The sequence below is a fragment of the Falco naumanni genome, chromosome 2, assembly GCF_017639655.2.
Source record: "Falco naumanni isolate bFalNau1 chromosome 2, bFalNau1.pat, whole genome shotgun sequence".
NCBI classification, from domain to species: Eukaryota; Metazoa; Chordata; class Aves; order Falconiformes; family Falconidae; genus Falco; species Falco naumanni.
The window spans coordinates 90,953,763-90,976,251 of NC_054055.1; the positions used below are offsets into that span (position 1 = coordinate 90,953,763).

General features: G+C 43.2%; 1 protein-coding gene across 1 annotated transcript in view; it reads right to left on the minus strand.

Annotated features, from left to right (window-relative positions):
- PHEX (phosphate regulating endopeptidase homolog X-linked) overlaps window positions 1-22,489 on the minus strand; it is a 119,378-nt gene that overhangs the window by 83,434 nt on the left and 13,455 nt on the right. The window contains exons 4-6 of the mRNA XM_040582528.1: window positions 10,166-10,252; window positions 8,946-9,172; window positions 5,630-5,698 (exon numbers count right to left, since the gene is read on the minus strand). Coding sequence (XP_040438462.1) covers window positions 5,630-5,698; window positions 8,946-9,172; window positions 10,166-10,252 — 383 coding nt within the window. The remainder of the gene's footprint in view (window positions 1-5,629; window positions 5,699-8,945; window positions 9,173-10,165; window positions 10,253-22,489) is intronic.

Below are 22,489 nucleotides of genomic sequence, written 5' to 3' on the forward strand. Positions count from 1 at the left end.
CTTTATGTGAGAGAGCAGTGCAAATGCATGAAACTCTACCTGAGCTCCTCCAAGCTCAAGAAAAGCCCATTCTGACAAGTAGGAAATCTAGCAACAGTGGTAGGAGGCCTGGACAGGTGTAGAAGTTGCTCCTAGCTAAACTCAAGCATAAGAAGGAAGGGTATAAGAGGTAGAAGCACAGAGAGACGACCTAGGATTATAGAGTTGCTGACAAATATTGCATGGACATGGTTAGAAAAGCCAAGGCCAACTTGAAGTTGAATCTGGTAAGGCATATGAATACCAATGAGAAAACACCCTACAAGTACATAACAGCAGAAGAAAGACTAGGGAGAACACAGATCTGCTGCTAAATGGAGCAGGGTAGTACATGACACTGAAAAGGCCAAGATGCTCAATGCCAGCCTTGCTCCAGTCTTTACTGGTAAGACTGACCTTCAGGAATCCCAAGCCCCTGAGACCAGAGGGGAATTCTGAAGCAAGGAGGGCCTATCCTCAGTCAGAGAGAACCAAATTAGGCAGAAAAGTGGACGCAAGTAAATCCAGAGGGTCTGATAAATTGCACTTATGAGTGCTGAGGGAGCTGGCTGAATCATTGCAAGTCTACTCTGGATAATACTTGGAAGGTCACAGATATTGGGAGAGGTCCCTAAAGGCTGGAAGAGACAAAGTATCACCCCTCTCTTCAAGGAATTCAAGAAGGAAGATCCAAGGAATTACAGGCTGGTCAGCTTCCTATCAATCCCTAGGAAGGTGATGGAGAAAATCCTCCCTGAAACTATTTCAAAACACATGAAGGACAAGGTGATCAGGAGCAAGGAGCATGGATTTATGAAGGGGAAATCATACTTAACCAGCCTGAAAACCTTCTATTAATACTTTAATATCGTGACAGATGAGGGGCAAGCAGTTGTGGTTGTTCACCAAGTTGAAAAAGTAAACGTTAGAGAAGTGCACAGTGAAGTGGAGTGAAAACAAGCTGAGTAGCCAGGTCCAGAGGGCTGTGATCAACAGCAAAGAGTCCAGTTGGAGGCCAGTGACTAGCAGTACATTCCAGAGGTCAACCCTGCTTTAACAGAGGGGTTGGACAAGATGAACTCCAGATGCCCTTCCAAGGGGGAGAAAAAGCAGGGGGGACCTCAAAATCTTACAAAAATCTTCATTTGAAAATCTTTGCAAGACTGTGGTAGCGGTGCTTGTAGTGGTGGTATTTTCTGATATAAGATGTCTTGAAAAATCCAAATCCAAACAAACCACAACCCCTTCTCAGTCTGGGGCTCAACAAAACAAAAGTAACAATGTGTTGCCAGGTAGGGCCTGGCGGCCGGAAGATCTCGCGCTGTACGGAAACACAGGGCCCCCCCTTCTAGATAGCCAACAGCTTTTGATTTATGATGTAAGCAGACGGAAGTGACATTGTAAACCTAGGCTATATAGTGTCAAGTCGTTCAGCAATAAACGCCATTTGCCATCCACCACATTGGTGTCTGTGAGCTGATGGACCGAGCGGCCAGGGGGTTGGCCGCCGTGCCGTTCCTGAACCAGGTCACCGCGCGCCTGTAAAAAAGGCAACAAGTGGTGCCGAAACCCGGGAAAATCACCTGGAGTCGGGTGAACGGCGGCCGGAGCGGCAGGACCAGCCCGGCGGGGAGGACGCTCCCGGACCAGTCAAGAGGATGGAAGCTCTTGCGAAGGTCGTATTACAACTGCATAAGCAGTGGGGTATTGACTGTAAGCCCAAAGATTTTACTCTCGCAGTTGCGAGACTTTTGGAGCTTGGGGTCATTGACCAGCCGGTGGATATACTCCACCCAGATGTGTGGGACAAATGTTCCCGCGCTTTATGCGATGAAACGATGTCTACTGGTAGTGGGAAAAATCTGAAAGCGTGGGGGAAAGTCGTCCAGGCTCTCCAAAAAGCTAGACACGAGCAGGAGACCTGGAAAGCTGCCAGGGATTGTCTGTTAACCACCCCACGGGTGGGAATTGGGGCGGCTACGCAAACCTCACGCCCCCCGGCTGAGGAGGGTTTTGCCGACCCTCAAAGCCGACAGAAAAGTGACGCGCCCACTCTGCGTCCGAAAGACTCTAACATCTTCAGCTCGCCCACAGACTCCTCGGCGAACTCTTTATGGGGCAAACTGGCTGCAGAGGCCAGGGATGCTGAGGCGAAAGCCGAGGCTGAAAATACACGGATTGAACCACCACCATATATGCCCCAAGATGGCGCCGAGCAGCAAGAAGAAGGGCGGTGCGAGACCACCCCCGGCGGGAGCAGGGGGGGAGCGCAAGAGTTAACAAGCGCACACAAAGGGGAGGGGGAGGAGAATGGGAAAGAAAAGAGTGATTGGCATGACCAAAAAAGGGAAAAGATCACGAGCGAGGGGCGGAAAGCTAATCACAATGACCCGCCCCAAAACCGTCCTTATAAGGCAGGCACCTCCCCGAGCGGAAGGCAGGGCGGGCAAAAAGGGAAAGAGCCGCCCGATTACACAAGAAAGGGGAGGGGCCGAAGCCCGACCACATACCACCAACACCCGGAAGAGAGCAGTCAGTCGGACTCTGACTCCGACTCAGACTCTGCATGGGAGACTTGGCTTGCAAATACAAAGACCAAAATATCACCACTCACGGAAAAAGAAAAACATAAGGGGACAGAAATTCCTCTCACTGATTGGAGAAAAATACAAATTGCATGTGCAGATTGGGCCCCAACAGACACACTAGCATTCCCGGTCCGAGTGACGGACGGGGGACAGAGGGTTCATTCGCCCTTAAACCCTAAGGATATACAAGCGATTGTTAAAGCAATAGCAGACAAAGGACTCAATTCGGCCATGGTCTCCACCCTCATAGATGGAGTTTTTGGGGGAGATGATTTGCTCCCATTCGATATAAAACAGACCTGTAGATTGATTTTTGACGGGGCAGGGATGATTGTGTTTAAACAAGAATGGGAAGAGAACTGTACGAGGCAGTTAGCCCGAGTAACCGGAGCGGATCATCCGCTACACGGCTCCAGTCTACAGCGGTTGATGGGTACAGACCCAACAATGATTACCCCCCAAGCATAAGCCCAGGGCCTGCGGGCCCATGAAGTTATGGCAACCACCCGTAGCAGCTAGAAAGGCTATTCGCGTAACCTCTAGAGTTAGTGCCAAGCCATCACCATGGTCCACAATAAAACTAATGAAAGCTGTGAGTTTTTATCTGCAGGACCGGATCATCGGACACCCCCGTAACCAGTATACCCTGGTGCCAAGAGAGGACGACGAGTTGGCAAGCGGCCTATCCGCATCTGAGAGCTCTGCACCGGCGGAGTCCAGACAACGGCGAAACAGCTCCCACAAGGCGGGGCTGCGATGCTTTTGTGTGATCTCAATTTTGGGGTTCATAATGCCGTCTAGCGGCTTCTATGAACATCAGCCGTGGGAATGGGTACTGGCAAGATGGGAAGACCAAAAGATACTGCAAAGGGTAGTTACCCCGGGATCCCCTAGTTTTGAAGTACATCTCTGTGATCTAATCCTCTCAACCCCCTGTTTGAACACTATAATGTACTATATGTGTCCCAGCTCTAACCCCGGCAAATCCTACTGTAATGTCCCTTATCAGTATTACTGTTCTCGCTGGGGCTGTGAAACCATTGCATCTGGCTGGAAGGTAGCGAAACCAGACCCGTTTCTTAAGGCCAGTTGGGGACCAATAGGTTGCACCCCTAGGAGACCAAGTGGGATGGGAAGGACAGTGTGCCGAGGGAAGTGTGACTGCCAATATATTTTCTTAAACGTAACCAATGAAAACGACCTAGGATGGACCATCGGCAAAACTTGGGGTGTTAGATACTGGCTACCCGGCACAGATAGGGGAGGACTGTTTTTTATCAAAAAACAGGAAGTAAAAAGCGGAACAGCAATTGGCCCCAACGTTGTGATCAAAAGCGATAACCAGCAAAGAAAAGAAAACTTGCAGACTGCCATGCCTGCTCCAGCCGATCCCTTACTAACCAAGCAGATAGTTCCCTTGAGCCAGCCTAACATGAACTCTCAACAGTTACCCGACAAGTCATTTTTTAGCGTGTTAGACGCCACCTTTCGGTCGCTAAATCAATCAAACCCAGATCTCATGAACTCCTGTTGGTTATGTTATGATGTCTATCCCCCTTTTTACGAGGGCATTGCCCTTGATGCTTCCTTTGACCATTCATCAGACAGCAATCCAACCCAATGTAGGTGGGATACACCATGGAAAGGAGTTACCTTGAACCAAGTCAGGGGCCAGGGCGTATGTATCGGTAATGTTGCCCTAGCAAGGTGGGATAGTGCTGTCTGCGCGAGAACCGTTGCGGTTGACAAGACCCATAAATGGGCGATCCCATCCGCACCCGGAATGTGGATCTGCCATCGATCAGGAGTAACCCCCTGTGTGTCCCTCAAAATCTTTGACGATTCTGCTGACTTTTGTGTACAGATTCTGGTTGTTCCTAGGATCCTGTACCATCCAGAAGAAGAAATATACCGCTACTGGGGAGAAGCCGATAGCAGGCTTCAAAAAAGAGAAGTACTGACAGCTGTAACAATAGCAACGCTGCTTGGTTTAGGAGCAGCCGGCACGGCCACGGGAGTGACATCCCTAGTGACCCAACGACAAGGCCTGTCTCAACTACAAGCTGCCATCGATGAAGACCTACAAAGAATCGAGAAATCCATTACCTTTTTGGAACAGTCCCTCTCCTCGCTATCAGAGGTTGTTTTGCAGAACAGGCGAGGATTAGACCTCCTGTTTATGCAACAAGGAGGCCTTTGTGCCGCCTTGAAAGAGGAATGTTGCTTCTATGCGGACCACACCGGAGTAGTTAGGGACTCGATGGCCAAATTAAGAGAGAGATTGGCTCAAAGAAAAAGAGACAGGGAAGCCCAACAAGGGTGGTTTGAATCATGGTTTAACCAATCTCCGTGGCTAGCCACCCTGATATCCACCTTGGTAGGTCCGATTGCAATAATCCTGCTGACACTGATCTTCGGACCCTGTATATTAAACAAGCTAGTGTCCTTTGTCCAGAGCCGGCTAGAAAGGGTCAACATCATGTTTGTAGAACACCAACAACTGCTTTAAAAAGGTACTTGATCAGTATTTTCCCCGATTTTCCCTGACTCTCCCAAGTATCCCAAGCTACACTCCATTACCCCCAGACGCTTCCTAAGTGCCAATTGCTCAGTGTGCCTTATCTTTATGCTCTTTTTTAGAAATATTTTTACTAGTTTAGCCTGTTTAGTTAAGCATAGAGGGGGGGGAAATGTTGCCAGGTAGGGCCTGGCGGCCGGAAGATCTCGCGCTGTACGGAAACACAGGGCCCCCCCTTCTAGATAGCCAACAGCTTTTGATTTATGATGTAAGCAGACGGAAGTGACATTGTAAACCTAGGCTATATAGTGTCAAGTCGTTCAGCAATAAACGCCATTTGCCATCCACCACATTGGTGTCTGTGAGCTGATGGACCGAGCGGCCAGGGGGTTGGCCGCCGTGCCGTTCCTGAACCAGGTCACCGCGCGCCTGTAAAAAAGGCAACAACAATGGAAAAAAATGAGGGGAAAAATGGCCACATTGATTTCCAGCTAATAATACTTACAGATTTGGCTTCTGTGGTGTTTTCCAGGTAATCCTCTCGAGATGCAAGAGAGAGGCTTGCTTGGTCAAGCTGTTAAAAATAACAAGAGCAGCATGTAATAGGTAAATTCATCAGAATTCAAAGGTAGCCCTATAAGCAACCTTGGAAGACTTCACATTTTTCTGGCAATTATGTTAGATGTGTGTAATTATCTAACACATAATATGCTACACCAGCCTGCGTTCCACAGGATTTCAAAACAGAAAAAAAGCTATACTGTGCTGACAGACATTACCTAAATCATATTACTGTGATCTGGGGAGCCTCAGATGCCCCCTCCAATATCTGAGCCACCTACTACAGCAAAGAATCACCTACATGATTTGTGTGTTTATGGCTCCATTAGCAAGTAGGTAATGCAATAGGAATGGGTCTACAGGATCAAGCAGTTGGTGCTGACAACCACTCATCCTACACATATTTCAGGGGCACAAGAATCAGCTTGAGACAAACACTAGTCTAGTGTATGGACCAAATGCCCATTAGACGCTGGAGCATGTTAGCTGCTGTCTATCTGGAAAGCATCGTTAGCCTTCTTTGACTGAAATTGAAGTTACACTTTTGAGCTTCACCCTAGACTGGCAGTGAGTGCTGTATTTGGCTTTTTGAACAGATGTACTGAAACAGCTGGATACCAGCCACAAAAAATGATTGCATGCATGCACAGGAAATTATTATGCCTCCAGTACATTAGCTAAAGATGTCTGGTAGGCGTCCAGGTGGATCTTTGACTTTCACTTATCCTTTTGATGTAAACATGGATCAAATGTGTTGGTCTACAGTCACCCTAATACTGGAATAAAGTCCTCCAGGTAATTTCTAAACCAGTCCTGAAAGTTCACTGAGATCTGCACTTAGACTTTGAGTGAAATGACTACATGGGAGTATTTGCATACTTTTTCAAGTTCCTAACCAGAAAAACTCACAGCACAGCATATATCTTAAAAATACTAGAAACTGAGATTTCCCCAAATACTTCAATACGATCAGGTTACATTAAGGTATGGAAGCCAAAGCTGCAAACATAATTCAATCAGCTTCTAAACTCTGAATAAGATACTGACTGGAGAAGAAACAGCAGGTTTTATGTTTTAAAATATTATTTTGATGCTGTATTTGTTTTTAAAAGTTATGTCTAATGAAGAGAGATTTGTATTTATTCATACAATTTCACATGTCTTTTTAATCTAAATCCTACACAATTTATGTTTCACTTTTTCTACATTTATAACAATGACCTAAATACACATGGCTTAGAATCTAAAATGAATGAATAAATTTCATTCATTTCCTCTACTGGTTGCTGTTCTCAACCTTTAAAATAATCCATAAACAAATAAAATAAATCATCCACCAAAAGGACAGTAGCTGTGATGCTCAGTGCAACTCCGATTCTTTGAAAAACTCTATCACCTTCTTTTTTCAGCATATTGAAGCAAAAAGAATATACCCTTATGCCTTGTGTATGTGTGTCCCAGTAATGGTTAACTTTAGATGATTTGGTCTGTTTCAATTATGTGACTGTTGCATGAAATGCTCATCCAGACTTTCCTGGCTTAAGAGATTTGACAACCCACCAAAACCAAGAAAACAGAAATATGAGAAATAAACAAAAAAGTTAACCAATTTCTTCAGCCCCCAAGAAAAAAAAGATCATGTTCCGTGCTGAATAAAGTTTTATTTGGAGTTTCTACTTTTTTTCTGATCCATTCATGATTTTGCAATGCTGAACAAAGAATTTTGCAACAGAGCCATTTTCATAAGCAGATTGAAATATTCCATGATACATCTGCACCCCTGGGAATTCATTAAAACATGGAGAAAGTAGAATACTGTCTGATGTATTCTGCAGATCAAGTTCTTAAGCAAATTAACAACAACAGAATACTCTACAGAATAAATATGTATTCATAGCGTATAGTGGTACAATTATTTAGGAACCTAATGTTTAGGTGCCACTAACCATACTGAGTGAAAATACTGCTAGGTATAATTCATTTCCAAGAGACCAGCAAGAAGGATTTAAATAACCAGCCCTTCACTGACAGGTGACTTGGACTAAAATATTATGCCAGGAGATATCTAAGTATCTCTCCTGATTCTGCTGTTTCAGTTCTTTTAAAGAAATCTCCAGCTGAGGCAATCCTGACAGGATCTGAAGAGCATATTAGCAGAGTGACATCTTTAATACAGCGAGCGGTTGGTCTGCTGTTGACTTGTCTGTTCAGGAAAATGTCCTAGAGATGAGGAAAACTTACCTTTCAATTTCATACCTGTAAAATGCCTCAGTCAAAGACATTTTAAAGAATTGACTCAGAATCGACATCCACTCCAGTACCTCCACAGTTAACTGTTGTTTGATCCCCACATAAAAAGTACTCATGTCTACATTCCCAACAGCTAGCCAAGATGCTAGCAACTTAAGAATCATAGACCCTATTTTGCTACAATGAATGGCATCATAAATTTCTTCTTTGTCCCTTCTCTTCTGCCTTCATAAACTATTTTCCTGTAGCAGTGGAGGGCTGGTCTACTCTGGTTACTCATCTCTACTTCCTAAACAGCAATGCATTAGGTCCAGGCACTCAGTCTTGTCCTGGGGACATCTCACAGTAATACAATTCTCTGGAGTTTTGTCAGACTACAAGCAACATTTCTGGGGTCTTTTTCTAACTAATCTAAACTGTTGTGTAATGTCATGCACTGTTAATAGTCATGCTTTGGTCCAAAAGCAATAGCATTTCAATAAAATGGTAAATTCTGTATTTCAGATTTAGAAGTGTTTGGGATACATCTGTGTTGTGAGCTGCTGTATAACCACAAGATAATGCATTTCCATCTCAAGAAAAATAGCCTAAGTTCAAAATATCTGCTACTGATGCACCATTCTTCACCTTCACAGACAAAAACTATTCTTCATGCAACTGATGAGTCATACGCAGCACAGAGAACACCCCCAGGACTAGATATCCACCTCTCCCATTTTCATGCACATAGACCCTTGACACTGGTCCACTGGGAACATATTTTACCTTTGGGGGTTTGGTTTTTTTTTTCCTATTTGAAAGGAGAAAATATCCTGCACAGAAATGTTTTTCAATAACATGTGGTTGCTGGTGGCTTCTACATTCCCATGAATTTTCGCCTATGCACCTGTAAGTCAGTAGGTAATAGCGACAATAATCAAGTGTAAACATTTGGCATGTAAGCATGTTTTATAAAAAATGAGACCACAAAATACTATGCGAAGTAACCTATTAGATATGCCACATTTTACCTTCAGGATATACTGATCGGAGATTTTGTCATCAGCAGCCACATATAAGCGTATGAAGACAGAGTTACTGTACTGACCACGAAGAGTTGCCAAGGCCTGCACTAAGCTAAACCTCCTCTCTGACCACAGCCCTTCAGGTCCAATGTTGGATTCCAGCACAGGCCAGCGGAAAGGTGAGTGCCTCAGTATACTTAACAGGGGTTTCATGTCAGCTTTTTCAATTTTATCTGAAATGTAAAAGTGTGACAACGATTACATTCCAGAAAATTAAAATCCAGCATCAGTCACATAAGACAAAAAGATTTATCACCCTTGATCAATTTCTAGGCAAGACAAAACACAACAGCTAAAACCCAAAGCCTCTGCTCTGCCTGTGAGCACAGAAGCACAGGAGTCCAACCCAGTTTATCTGCATCAAGAGGCAAATCAGTGCCTTTCAAAAAAGGCAAGGGCTGGAATTAAGTCACTTAAAAAACCGTTCCTGACTTCGGAACTAGCATAGAAACCACTGTTTCTGAGAGAGGGTTATTGTACATAATCAAAGCTAGAAGGGTCAGCATCTTGGCACTGAGGCTGCAGGGCAGGCTTTCTCAATTGCCGACAGTCAGTCTCAGGCTGTGCTGGAAGAAAGCTGCATGGGAAATACAGTCTGAAAGAGTCAGAAGGACAAAGGGCACTCCCAACTCTTCCTTCACCCATGCAGCTACATAAAGGTAGGGATCTGTCCCAACCTAGTGTATAGCACCTCACAGTGACATTTACAAGCTCAGGAAAAGAACTTGGCAAGTGTGGCCGTAGGGCTTCCTACCCAAAACTTACTTGACATGCAGATAACTCTAAGCTAAAGAATTCAGGGTTGTCTATACTCAGCCCTGTGGAAACGTTTTGATTAAATGGATTTAGAGAGAGGTGGAAGATGCTGAGCAACAACAGTCTTTTGAAAGTGTCAGTATGAGAGTTTCATCCCAGGGCTCCTCTGATGTACCAGGCACTGCTCCCACCCCCAGGGCACAGCTTTGGCATCCTTTTGCACAGATTCCCTGACAAGCAGAGATCTCGTTAAAACTGACTTCTTGTGCCTTGGTGTACCTCAGTTGAATCCCACCTTTGAAATCTTTGTGTTGCCACAAATTTTCACAGAACTCAGCAGACAGAAAAAAAACCCTGCCTTTATAAACACAGGTAACTTATATGTGTGTCTCTCAAATGAGGCCACTTACTCTCATTCATGCAGGATGCATAAAGGATCTTAGCCTTCTGTACAGCTTCACTGTCTCGTCTTTTGCTGATGGGTTTCTCAAGCAATGCTGAAAAAACAAATGAAAGGGTTTTTTCAACACATCACAAAATGTCAGAATTGTCTGTTTCCCTGTCTCAGCATTTGCTTTAATCACAGCATTTGTTTAATTAAGGATGAGGTTCCACGTGTATTTTCTTACGCAGTAACACAGACATTATTGTACTTTTTTCAATCCCCAACAGAGAAAGATTTATTTATTTATTTATTATTAAGAGTACTGATTTAAAGCCAGTTGACAGATACTGCTTATTTCTTCTCATCCTTACAAAGAGCTACCCTCAGCAAACTGAGGGGACGGGGAATAGTGGGGCAGGGGTGGGAACCAGTGCATAGGGCACGGAGTCGGGAATTCTTTCAAGTGGCTCAGCCTCTGGTGCTGGTATGTTATGAAATCAGGGTCTAATGGGGTAGGTGACGATCCCAGGAGCAAGACTGCTGGAGTTCACATTTTCCAGGTCTGCTGCTGCTGAAGGAAAAGGGCAGAGAACTGCCCCATTGTCTGTCAAACACATACAACCTCTGTCTTGTAAATGGCACAGAAGGGCAAGTGTCCCACTGTCTGAAAAGCTGCATGATATAGCTCCCTCACACTATCGTCAACCTCCTTGGTGCCTTAAACCCAAACCAGCTTTTCTAAACCATCTTCTCTACATTCCTTGCATTCCTCACATTATGTTATGGAAATGAAATAGTATGAAAAGTGCATCTGAATCTCAGCAGTCCACTCTCAGCTGCCTCGAGCTATTTTATTCAAGTTGTAAATCAGTCATGATGCAGCTGCAACTACACATAATATGGCTAAATGCTGTGTCCTAGTTTCAGCTGGAATACAGTTAATTTTCTTCTTAGTAGCTGGTGCAGTGCCGTGTTTTGAATTTGGTGTGAGAATAATGTTGATAATATACTGACATTTTTAGCTGTTGCTAAGTAATTTATACACTAAGTCAAAGACTTTTCAGTTTCTCAGGCCCTGCCAGCGGGAGGGCTGGAGAAGCACAAGAAATTGGGAGAGGACACAGCTGGGACAGCTGACCTGAACTAGCCAAAGGGATATTCCATACCATGTGATGTCATGCTGGGTATATAAACTGGGGGAAGAAGGAAGGGTGGGACATTCAGAGTTAATGGCGTTTGTCTTCCCAAGTAACCGTTACGCGTGATGGATCCCGGCTTTCCTGGGGATGGCTGAACACCTGCCTGCCCATGGGAAGTGGTGAATGAATTCCTTGTTTTGCTTTGCTTGCATGCACAGCTTTTGCTTTACCTATTAAACTCTCTTTACCACAACCCTTGAGTTTTATCACTTACTCTTACGATTCTCTCCCCCATCGCAATGCAGCAGAAATGAGGAGGGGCTGTGTGAGAACTGGTTGCTGGCTGGGGTTAAACCATGACACAGAGGCAGCTTAGCTACAGCAAAGTCTATCAGCTCAGGTGCAGCACAGCATGAGCACTTCCATGGCCAAGAGAAGCAGGGTAATGCTTAAGCACAGCATGGAAACAGGGCTAGCAAACCCTGTTGGACCTCATCTGGCTTTGAAAGAACCAGACAGGTCCTGCAGAGCATTACCTTATTGTTACTGGGACGACTGAAGAGAGCAGCTCTGCTGAAATCATTGCAAGTCCCTCCTGTTCTATGCTCAGCCAGAGCTAAAAAGCCTCAAAAAATTCAGGAGTGCCTTCTCTATACCATAATCACCAGTGCTCTGGGTTTCAAACGTGCAAAGGTACAGTGCAGACCATCCCTGTGTGGTGCTGTGCCTGAGTTAAGAAGCACGGCTCACACAAAAGGCAGAACAAAGTGCAATGCAGGAGTCCCGGTGGCCTGCCAAAGCAGAGGGCCACTGGGACTTCATACCACCACCCATGGCAAAACAAAACAGCTTCCACATGGAGCTTAATCAGGTGTCAATTCAATGTTATTCACAGAATCATAGAATGGTTTGGGTTGGAAGGGGCCGTAAAGATCATCTAGCTCCAACCCCCACGGGCAGGGACACCTTCCACTAGACCAGGTTGCTCCAAGCCTCATCCAAGCTGGCCTTGAACACTTCCAGGGATGGGGCATCCACAGCTTCACAGGGCAACTGTTCCAGTGCCTCACCACCCTCACAGGAAAGAATTCCTTCCTAATATGACCTAATATAAATCTACCCTCTTTCAGTTGAAAGCCATTACCCCTTGTCCTGGCATGTCCTGGCAAAAAGTCCCTCTCCAGCTTTTGTGCATGCCCCCTTTAGGCACTGGAAGGCTGCTAGAAGGTCTCTCTGGAGCCTTCTCTTCTCCAGCCTGAACAACCCTATCTGTCAGCCTGTCTTCATAGCAGAGGTGCTCCAGCCCTCTGATCATCTTTGTGGCCTCCTCTGGACTCACTCCAACAGGTCCATGTCCTTCTTATGTTGGGGGCCTCAGAGCTGAACGCAGCACTCCAGGTGGGGTCTCATGAGAGTGGAGCAAAGGGGTAGAATCACCTCCATCAACCTGCTGGCCACGCTTCTTTTGATGCAGCCCAGGACAGAGTTGGCTTTCTGGGCTACCAGCACACATTGCCAGGTCATGTTGAGCTTCACATCCACCAGCACTTCTGAGTCCTTCTCCTCAGGGCTGCTCTCAATCCATTCTCTGCCCGGACTGTATTTGTGCTTGGGATTGCCCTGACCCAGGTGCAGGACCTTGCAGCTGGCCTTGTTGGACATCATGAGATTTGCAGGGGCCCACCTCTCAAGCCTATCCAGGTCCCTCTGGATGGCATCCCTTCCCTCCAGCGTGTGGACTGCACCACACAGCTCGGTGTTGCCAGAAAACTCTGCCAATACTGGCTGGGGTGATGCACAGTACTGAAGAGGTGGTGGTGCCGCCATCAAAAAGCAGCACCCTCCTGCGAGCAGGTGGCAGCTGCTTACTGTCCAGCCCCTGCCCTTCCCAGCACCTCACCAGAGTCCTCTCTCCAATGTTGCCTCTCACAGGAGGCAGAAGGCCAGCTGGGTGGTACCAGTAGGTGCTGTAGCTGAGAATGGTCTGGGTTTGCACTGCTCCGCTCAGTATTAGGAGCTCACTGCTGGAGGCAGCATTTGAAGATGCTTATTTCCCAGGATTTCCCTAGCACTTTGAAGAACCTGCCATGCTGCACCTCTCAGATATTCCCCACCTGTGCTCATGTGAGCACTCGGGACCTTACTGCTGACCTTTATTAGTCAAAGAATACCTTAGCAATGAGCAAATGCCACCTGTTCTTTCCCTCCAATCCCTTTTCTACTTTAAAAAAAAAAAAAACCAAACAAAACAAGAACTCATTTGCTTGGATCCATGAGAGATGTAATGACATCACATCCTTTTAATTATGGATGAGATTTTCCCTACAAATACTGCTGGACAAGTTTCCCAACAGCTTTGGTTTCAAATCCTGAAATTGTTAATATTTCTTACCTTGTTAAATATAATATAATGTCAGTCACTGCCACATATCTTCAGTGTGCACAGTCCTTAGCGGAATAATCAGACCTGCTCATGGTTTAAGAATGGCATTTTAAAAGAAACTATAAATGAAACCTCCATAAAACTAAGGATGAAAAAATACACTCCTATTAAAGCTATTGCAATAACTTCTGTTCCTGGCCAGTGAGCTGCACAGCCATGAAATTTTGAAGCTAATAAAATTCAATGGCGAAAGCCCAGCTAGAGCTCAGGAGAGATACAGAGGATGAGATCCAATAAAATCAAATCAACTCTCTAAGAATACACCTGCATAAAATCCTGTTAAAGTCAGACCTGGTGTTTTCCCATCAAACCATCTAATTATGTGCCAGAACAAAGCTGTAACACTCCCTGCACTACTGTAAAGAATGAAGTGGGGTAGATGCTGCCAATTTGCTCAGAATTAATTTATGAAGAAAATTCTTGGTTCTGATAATGTAAAATCCAGTGACCAAACATGAAAGTCTTAACAAGACAGTTAGATCCTGTTGACATTGAAATAGGGGATGTGACCCATGAGTGCTCTTTAGGCTACAGAGGTTCCTCAGCCTTAGCCTCAAGCTTTCAGAAAGATTTAGAAGCTCAAACCTAGAGCACTGGTCATATCCAGTCAAATTCTGCATTAGCTAGTATAAAATCCAAATACAAGGTTTAGAAATTTGTGTCTTATTTAACTCACAAATACATATGGCTTTTACACGTCCTTGGATATTTAAATTCTTCTTAAAGAAGAAGAGCAAGGAAAGCACGTGATGCATACTAATAAAAAATATGGGTGATCAATTAGTCTACCTACAGGTTGCTGTATCCATGGAAAGAAAGTCACTACTGTGATTGAAATCAATGTAGACATATCAAGCCACATTTAAATTAGCAGCGTCAGGTACTGTGAGTAGCCTGGCCATAGCAGCAAGCTGCGACAGCCCCCCTCCTGCACCAAGCGTATCTAATTGTGTGGGTTGGTACATGCTGAGCTCTGCAGTGCAGCGTTTTGAAGGAAGGGCTGCAGCTCAGAGTCTCTGCTCTCTGAGGACCTCTGCAAGTTGAACAGACCTACCTCAGGGCTACCCTTCTCTCTCACCAGTATGCAAATGCATTCTCTGAATAGTGCTCCATCTCTTGAGATGCAAGATGGCATTTCAGGCTCTCATCTACACTAAGGGAAATGCCAGCCGGTGACCTACAGAGAAGAAATCCAGCCCCTCTGAAAAAATTCAACTCTTAAATACAACTGGCTGGGAGGACTGTCTTTCCACCTTGAAAGGTTTTAATGGTTTCAGATACTTTCTGTATGGACAACAGAACAAAAGCAAAACCTGTAAGGTCTTCAGGGAATAGGGAGAGGAAGACCACCACAAGTCAGTTAATGTTCAGCCTCATGAGATAGTTTAATATACTTTTCTTAAGTCCAGTAGCTGGTATTAAAAATTGTGGCCAAGTTAACGAGAACAGGGTTATCAGCATTTTGACTAAAGCATCTCACTCAGCACTAAGAAGGACATTAAGTTTGTTCTTGCAGCTTTCTTCTTTGTTGGGTTTTTTGTTTGTTTGTTTTTTTAAACTCAGTTTCCTTGCTTCAAAATGAAAAGCTCCAATTTCCTTCCATTTCAGGACTCCAAACATTAACTGAATTCAACTTGAATCTATAGACAGTTTCAATAGACCAAAAAATTAATCCTTCACCAGATTCACTGACTGTGAAAGAAATTTTATACAGTTTTTATTGGCATCTTTTAGCTTCATCTTTAAATAAGAATTTTTAGGGAAAAATGGCCTTGACCAGACTAGGAAACACATAGCACTCCAACGATACTTAAAAAAAAAGCCACCTTATAATAATAGTTCATTTGTTAGCTCCCAGTTAAATGTTACAGTTCTGGACATTGAATCGCAATCTGGCTGCCGAGATTAAAACAAACCCACAATCTAAGCTGATTTACACCAGAGCACAGATTTGTTATTAACATCAACCACAATTTAACAACTTGTTGCTGCTACAGACTTATAACACTAGCCTGCTGCCAATGCAAAGCAGAATATCATAACCAGGACAAGCAAAGCAAACTAGCATAGTTTAAGCCACATTGAATATAAAGCCTGCAATAATGTTTCCCTAACCAAATATGAAGTACACGTTTGAACGGCCGTTCTAGCAAAGCAGCTTTTCTTCAGTTATGTGTTTTACTTCCTTTACTTTCAAATTAATTCCGAAGTCATTCTCTTTGGGATAAAACAGATCTTAGGCTGTGCTAGTGATCTCAGCACCTCATTGTCCATGTTTCCATATGCACAGGATGCCCAGATGCAAGATTTATGTTTCCCGTCACATAAAACTTAGTTATGGTAAGCGTCAAACACTCTTGGTAATTCTGCTCCACAGTGCTGAAATAACATATCTCATTAAGCAACTACCACTTGCACAGTCAGAAACTGGCTAAAGGTGTTCATGATATCCTAAACTTTCTGAGGTTGCAAACTGCTTCATCATTCATTTTCTTCTAACGGAGGGGCTGAGGGTGAGTAGGTTCTCACTGCAAATCAAAGTTCTTGTTCCTCTAGCAGCCCAGGTCAGGCACGTTTGCATCATTGCTCTCCCTGGCTCTTGCACAAAACAAGACGACTCAGCATTGCCAACAAAATACACTCCATAGCTAGGAAAGATCCTCAGCTCTCTGAAGTGTAGATACTCCCAAAGATAGTCAAGGAAGAAAAGACACAGCTGGGGGAGTAGGAAGCTGGGTTTGGGAAGGGAAGGAAGTTAAGTTTATATTGAGTTGTCTTCAGACAGTTCTTTTCCAGGGTAAGAGGGCTAAAAAAGGCCAGCTTCCTGTGGTTCCCGACCCTACAGTAAATAGCAATCATCTGCTGTTAAAAGTGAGAGCAAGGCACTTTACAAAGTAAACTTTGCTAGTGTGTGTGTGTGTGTGTGTGTGTGTTTAACTGCATGCTATTCTGAAGCTGCTAAAGATAGTGTTGTGGCTAAGTGTTACCTTTAATCTTACTTTCCATTTCTAGCCCTTGTTGATTTTCCAGCCTACTGCCCTATGCAGCTTCACTTTGGTTTTCAACCACTGTGTTTTATTCAGGGCACTGAGAATTCCTGTACCTTTCCCTTTTCTGACTAGGGAGTGCATGAAAAAGGGATTGTACAGCCAGATTTACAGGGAAAATATCATGCATACCATTTATTCAGATTATAAATATTGATTCAATTTATCAGTGTCCTGATCTGCAGATTGTATATATTCTGTATGCTATCAGTTTTATGCATATACAGTTTAGTTGGATTCCTGAGAGACACTATGTGATTTGCTAAGCTTATTATTCTAGAGAGAAAAATATGTTTTCTCTGCACTTTCCAACCCTAGATATGGAGAATAATAGACTTTGCTAGTAAAATAGTAGCATTTGTTTTCCATTCATTTTTGTCCTTATCCTTTTCCAAACATTTGCTGTATGTGGAAAATGCAAACTGAAGTGTTTGCACAGTGATATCTGATGATGATCTCAAATATATTATAAAGTTTTGTATCTTGAAGAAAAAACAACTGCATGCGCAAATATCCCAGTGGGAACATGTTTGGACTTTAAACCAAAAAAAAGCTATACAAGAACCCCAAGGAGACATCCTGTTTCCTGGAAAGTTGTAACCCTGCAGGAGTGAAAAGCTAGAAGCAGACAAGTAATTCAGCATGAACTCCCAGGGCAATGCTAGAGCAAACAGTGGCTTTGGACTGCAAAAACAGACAACTATCAAAGTGAGGAGATGATCCTATTGTTGTACACAGGCTGGTGAGACAGACTGGAACACTACCTGCCCTTTGGCTGTCCATATTGTAAAAACAATGTTGGACAGCTTGGCAGGGTGCAAAAAACCAACACAAGCATTTGGGTTATCCTTTGGGTAGAATGGCTTGAGGTGGGTGAGGGTTGGGGGGAGCCATGCAGTAAGAAAGCATGATTTGTCTCACAAAAGATGGTGGAAGGGTAACAGGATTACAGTATGGAAGTACTTCACCATTAGAAAATGCTTGGTGCCAAACGGGTCTTTAGTCTATTGAAAAAAAGGCACAAAGAAAGCCAACAATTGGAAGATGACAAATTCAGCAGTGACAGTGATTAACCACTGGAGCCAAGCAACCAGACAAGATAGTGGCTTCTCTGTCCCGGAACATCTTCAAGACTTGATGCCTTTCCGGAAGATAAGCTTTAGCCCAATGTGAATTATGTTTTATCCCTGTCCAAGCTATTGAGCTGCATTACATGGGTAATGTAATTGTCTGCGATACAAGAAAGGTCATAGGAAATAATCTAATGGTTACTCCTGGCATTGCACTCTAGGCATTTGAGATAAGGATCTCAAAGCACTCTCAGACATGTGAGACCAAGGAGATACAGCCATTATCCGTTGTTGTAGATAAAGAAAGTGAGCCACAGAGGATTAATTCCTCCTTATCTAATTCATGTCACAGTCCTACTGATTGGAACAGTGCTCCTTTACGAGCATAAAGCTTGCCGACCTTGATCCAAACACTCAGAAAGCTTGACCCTTTGGAGATGGTGACTGTCCCTCAGTCCCTTTAATGTCAGTGACAGTGGGAGTTGCTCAGGATTGCCCAGATGATGCTGAGTACTACAGCTGAAAGCAATTTGTAATGTTTTCAGAAGCAGATCTAGAAAGCAGCCCAAGGGCTTCTCAGAAACCCATGCCTATTCATTCACTGGGCCAAAGATGGAAGATGTTCTCTCATCAACTATGTCCGCAGTAAGGCCCTATGAAAGCCTCACACAACAGCATGCTCTCCGTTTGGTTTGGGTAGCAGTAGCTAGCAACCAATATTTGCTCCATATTGCATGTTTATGAACTTCGGTTTCTTAGACCAAAATGCAGGATCTGTACTTGTGGAAAGGGAATTTCTTTGCAAATACTTGATGACAGGGAAGGTGGATTTCTCTTTCAGTTCTTGAGCAATTAAGTCTCTGTTCTTCACCCTCCCCTCTATGCTGCTCTACAGCTATAGGGGTCAGGTTTCTAAACTGATGAGAAGAATAATTTAAAAAGCTCTTCACCCATCTCCAGCTATCAGTCACAAGCTTTGTTTTTTTCCCAGGTTAGCACTACTACGTGCTACCTCTGTGAAGAAGCAAAACCCAAGTTATCTTTTGGAAACTTACAGGTGATCCTCTGATGCCAGCAGCAGGACATTTTAAAGATGTCCTATAAGGAATTTCAGCTTAAAAGTAAAGAAAAACCTACTCAAACCTTGGTTTGGGTTTGGCAGTCAAACCAAACACACAATACTTGTGTGCAGAATGTCATTCCCTGAGGTCCCTGAGCCATGAGAGAATTATGATTAATCTCGTCCTCATTAAGAACGTCTAACCCTTAAATCCCATATTTTCTTCACACTAAAGAGCTATAGCAAAAGCATTTCTGAAAAGCAGCCACAACTCCTAAAATACAAGTAGCCAACTGCACTTGTGCCATTAATGGTATCTAAGGACTCCAACTGCCATGAAGGCACTGCTCTTTCTTCAAACGCCCAGCGCTCTGGATTTAAGAAGTCAATTTCTGTACAGTTCATGGAGCAATGATTTGGCCAGGATGCCAAAGCACCCAAAAAAACCCTTCCGAACCACACTGTTGTTACGGAAATCACAGCTAGACAAATGTACAGTCTTAATTACAGTAATGCAAGCTTAGATGTTCCAAGAGGGACTATTTCAGAATGCTTTGGGGTCAGCTGACACTTATTTAGAGTATCTGGTTTCTAATTCCTTTTCTCGAGCCCAAAGTTAAGCAAAGGAGACCTGGCAGTGGTACATTTTATGGATGAAGGCCTATAAGGGGCACAATGTTCTACCTCAAAATAAAAACTGGCCGCAGTATTTGAAATTATACACAAGACTGTTGTGATCACTTCACCAGTGGTAACTTCCCTGTCTTGCTACGTGGAAATATGAGTTTAATAGACTGCAACATAAAAGGTCCAGATTACAAGACCATCAAAAAAGAAAATCTGATACATGTATTTTTATTCTCATCAGTTTGGAAACTTGACTCCTATAGCTGGAAAAGGGTACAGAGGGGAGACAGAGGGGAGAGTGAAGAATATATATGTATGTATGTATGTATGTGTGTGTGTGTGTGTGTGTGTTCTACAAGGAAGTGATAGACTTAACTGACATATTTCAAAGTTCTACATATTTATTGGGAAAAAGACAAGTATAGTCAAGCCAAAATTATTCTTTGAGTTAAATCTGTTCTCTCACGGTAGTCTCCTGAAAAAGACAAGGACATCTCCTGCTGTAGGATGTGTTTAACGTTTCAGTACCACTTTATCCCTCTTAGCAGGTTCATTAGCACAGGTCAAACTCCCACACTAATGCACCTGCTCAACTTCCATTTCAGAGCTGCTTTGCATCTGGAAGCCTTGGGAGAAGAGCAGAGCAAGTTCTCACCTGCTTGGAAAACACCACAGAGACAAACCTCAGTGGAGGGGGCAGAAAGCTACTTACAGCTCTTTTACGACACCAGTGTAACCCAACTTCAAATACATCATTTCAAGACCTGATTAAATTCCTTTATGCCTTTAAAACACACGTTTTTCTGAGAATTTCTCCTGCTATGTAACTTTAGAGTACAGTACAACCCATTTCCTCTATTAAAAATTGTTAATAATATTTGGTTTTTGAAGCCTTCCTAGAACATGAACAAACATAAATTTACTTATTTTTGTAAACTACCAGTCCTGCTAATTGTTCTGCAGTGCCTCTTGCTAGTTTGGGTGTCTGGTGAACAGTCTGACATGTGCAGTCTGGAGTCCTCATTCCCACCAGACTCTTTACAAGAAGCAAGCTGCAAATGATTTTTTTTTAAATAAAAGTTTGTTTCCAGGATGCCAAAATCAGAAAATACAGTGTTTAAAGATGTAATTTTCACTCCTTCACAACTAAAAAGACAAACAATGAAAATTTTTCTCACCATTGTAGTTATGTAATTTTTAAAAATACCAGCACAATACTGACATTCAGACTCTTCTTCTTTTTTTTTTTTCTTGGTGGCTATACACATTGCTCAGTACCAGAAAACTGAAAGCAAGCAGTCAGAGCCTAATGCACTACAAAAATTATTTAAATGCACATTATAAATACCTACTTAGAATTTCTAATGCATTATGGTCCAGATATCTCTACTGTTTGCTAAATATATATATATATATATATATATGGAAAAACAAACTAGCTTGCAAAAATCTTTCTCCATATGCTTCAAACTATATTTGCCTAGTTTTTCCCTTTTGAGTCTAAAATAATATAAAACAGCAAGTCAATACACTTTTCAGTGCTTATAACATAGCTTTTACATTTTACCAAAGCATATATTATTTCCACTGTCACATATTTTGCGTTCCCTCCTTAATCAGCCTTCTCCTACTGTCTTACATTTTTTCTCTCAGTTCTCCATTATAAATAATCAGGTCACCAGAATCATCTTACTGGAGTACATAAGGTCTCAAAATAATCACTTCAATTTCATAAAGGCAAACTCCTTGTTCACACAGGAATATGAAATATTGCAGAGTACTAGACACAACTCAGATTGTCCTACCACCTGCCTGGAGAGGAGAAGGCTCAGGGAGGACCTTATTGCTCTCTACAGCTACCTGAAAGGAGGTTGTAGGTAGGTGGGGGTAGGTCTCTTCTCCCAAGTAAAAAGCAGTAGGACAAGAGGAAATGGCCTCAAGTTGCACCAGGAGAGGTTTAGGTTGGATATTAAGAAAAATTTCTTCACCAAAAGGGTGGTCAAGCATTGGAACGAGCTGCCCAGGGAATTGGTGGAATCACCATCCCTGGAGGTGTTTAAAAAATACGTAGATGCAGTGCCTGGGGACATGGTTTAGTAGTAGACTTAACAGTCCTGGGTTAATGTTTGGTCTTTTCCGACCTAAATTATTCTATGGTTCTATACAGTATATTCCCACCTCTATGGAAGGCAGAAGCTTCCAAGATGCCAATGAATGGGGCTACTGGTCCCTTGTGGAAGGCCTTGTGTTAGCTTACATAGTCTCAGGTATGCCTTAAATAGGCGTTTCTTATTTGTAACTTCTATAAGTTGTTCTTATCTTAAATAATTTTCAAAACATTAACTTTTGCTTTTTTAAAACAAAAACTACCAGTGTATTCTGCAGCTCCAGGAGCTCATTCCTCAGAACTGCCTTTGTGGAGCTGATGCCTTAATCTAGGCATCCCTTGTTTTGATAAACTGCATCTCCCCCTCCCCTTGTTTTATCTTGTGGGTCAGGGGAGAGGGTCGTTTGTTTTGTCATTTAAAAAAAAAACACATTTATTGATGATTAACACACCATTAATCAATCTAGGCAAACATGTTTTGTATTTGATACAATTAATGTCAATCAGCCTATTTCTTGGTGGCAGGGTCCATCTCACTATGGATAGACCAGTAACTCCTGAAAATAACCAGCCTATCATTATTAATTCCTCTGACATTCTGACAGAACATTTCGCTATTATGAATTAATGAGGATGTAATTAATATGCACATCCATAGGAATTCATGAAGATTTAGTAATCAGTTTACAGTGGTTCTACTTTCCAAGGAACACAAATCAAGTAAATCAAACAAATGTTTCCAAACACTAATTTCATGAAAGGATGCTGCATTTACACAAATAAACCCAGCTAATATACTGATATTGTAGAGTTCCCCCTCACCCCTTGAGAAGAAATTCCCCAGTCTTTTTCTTGA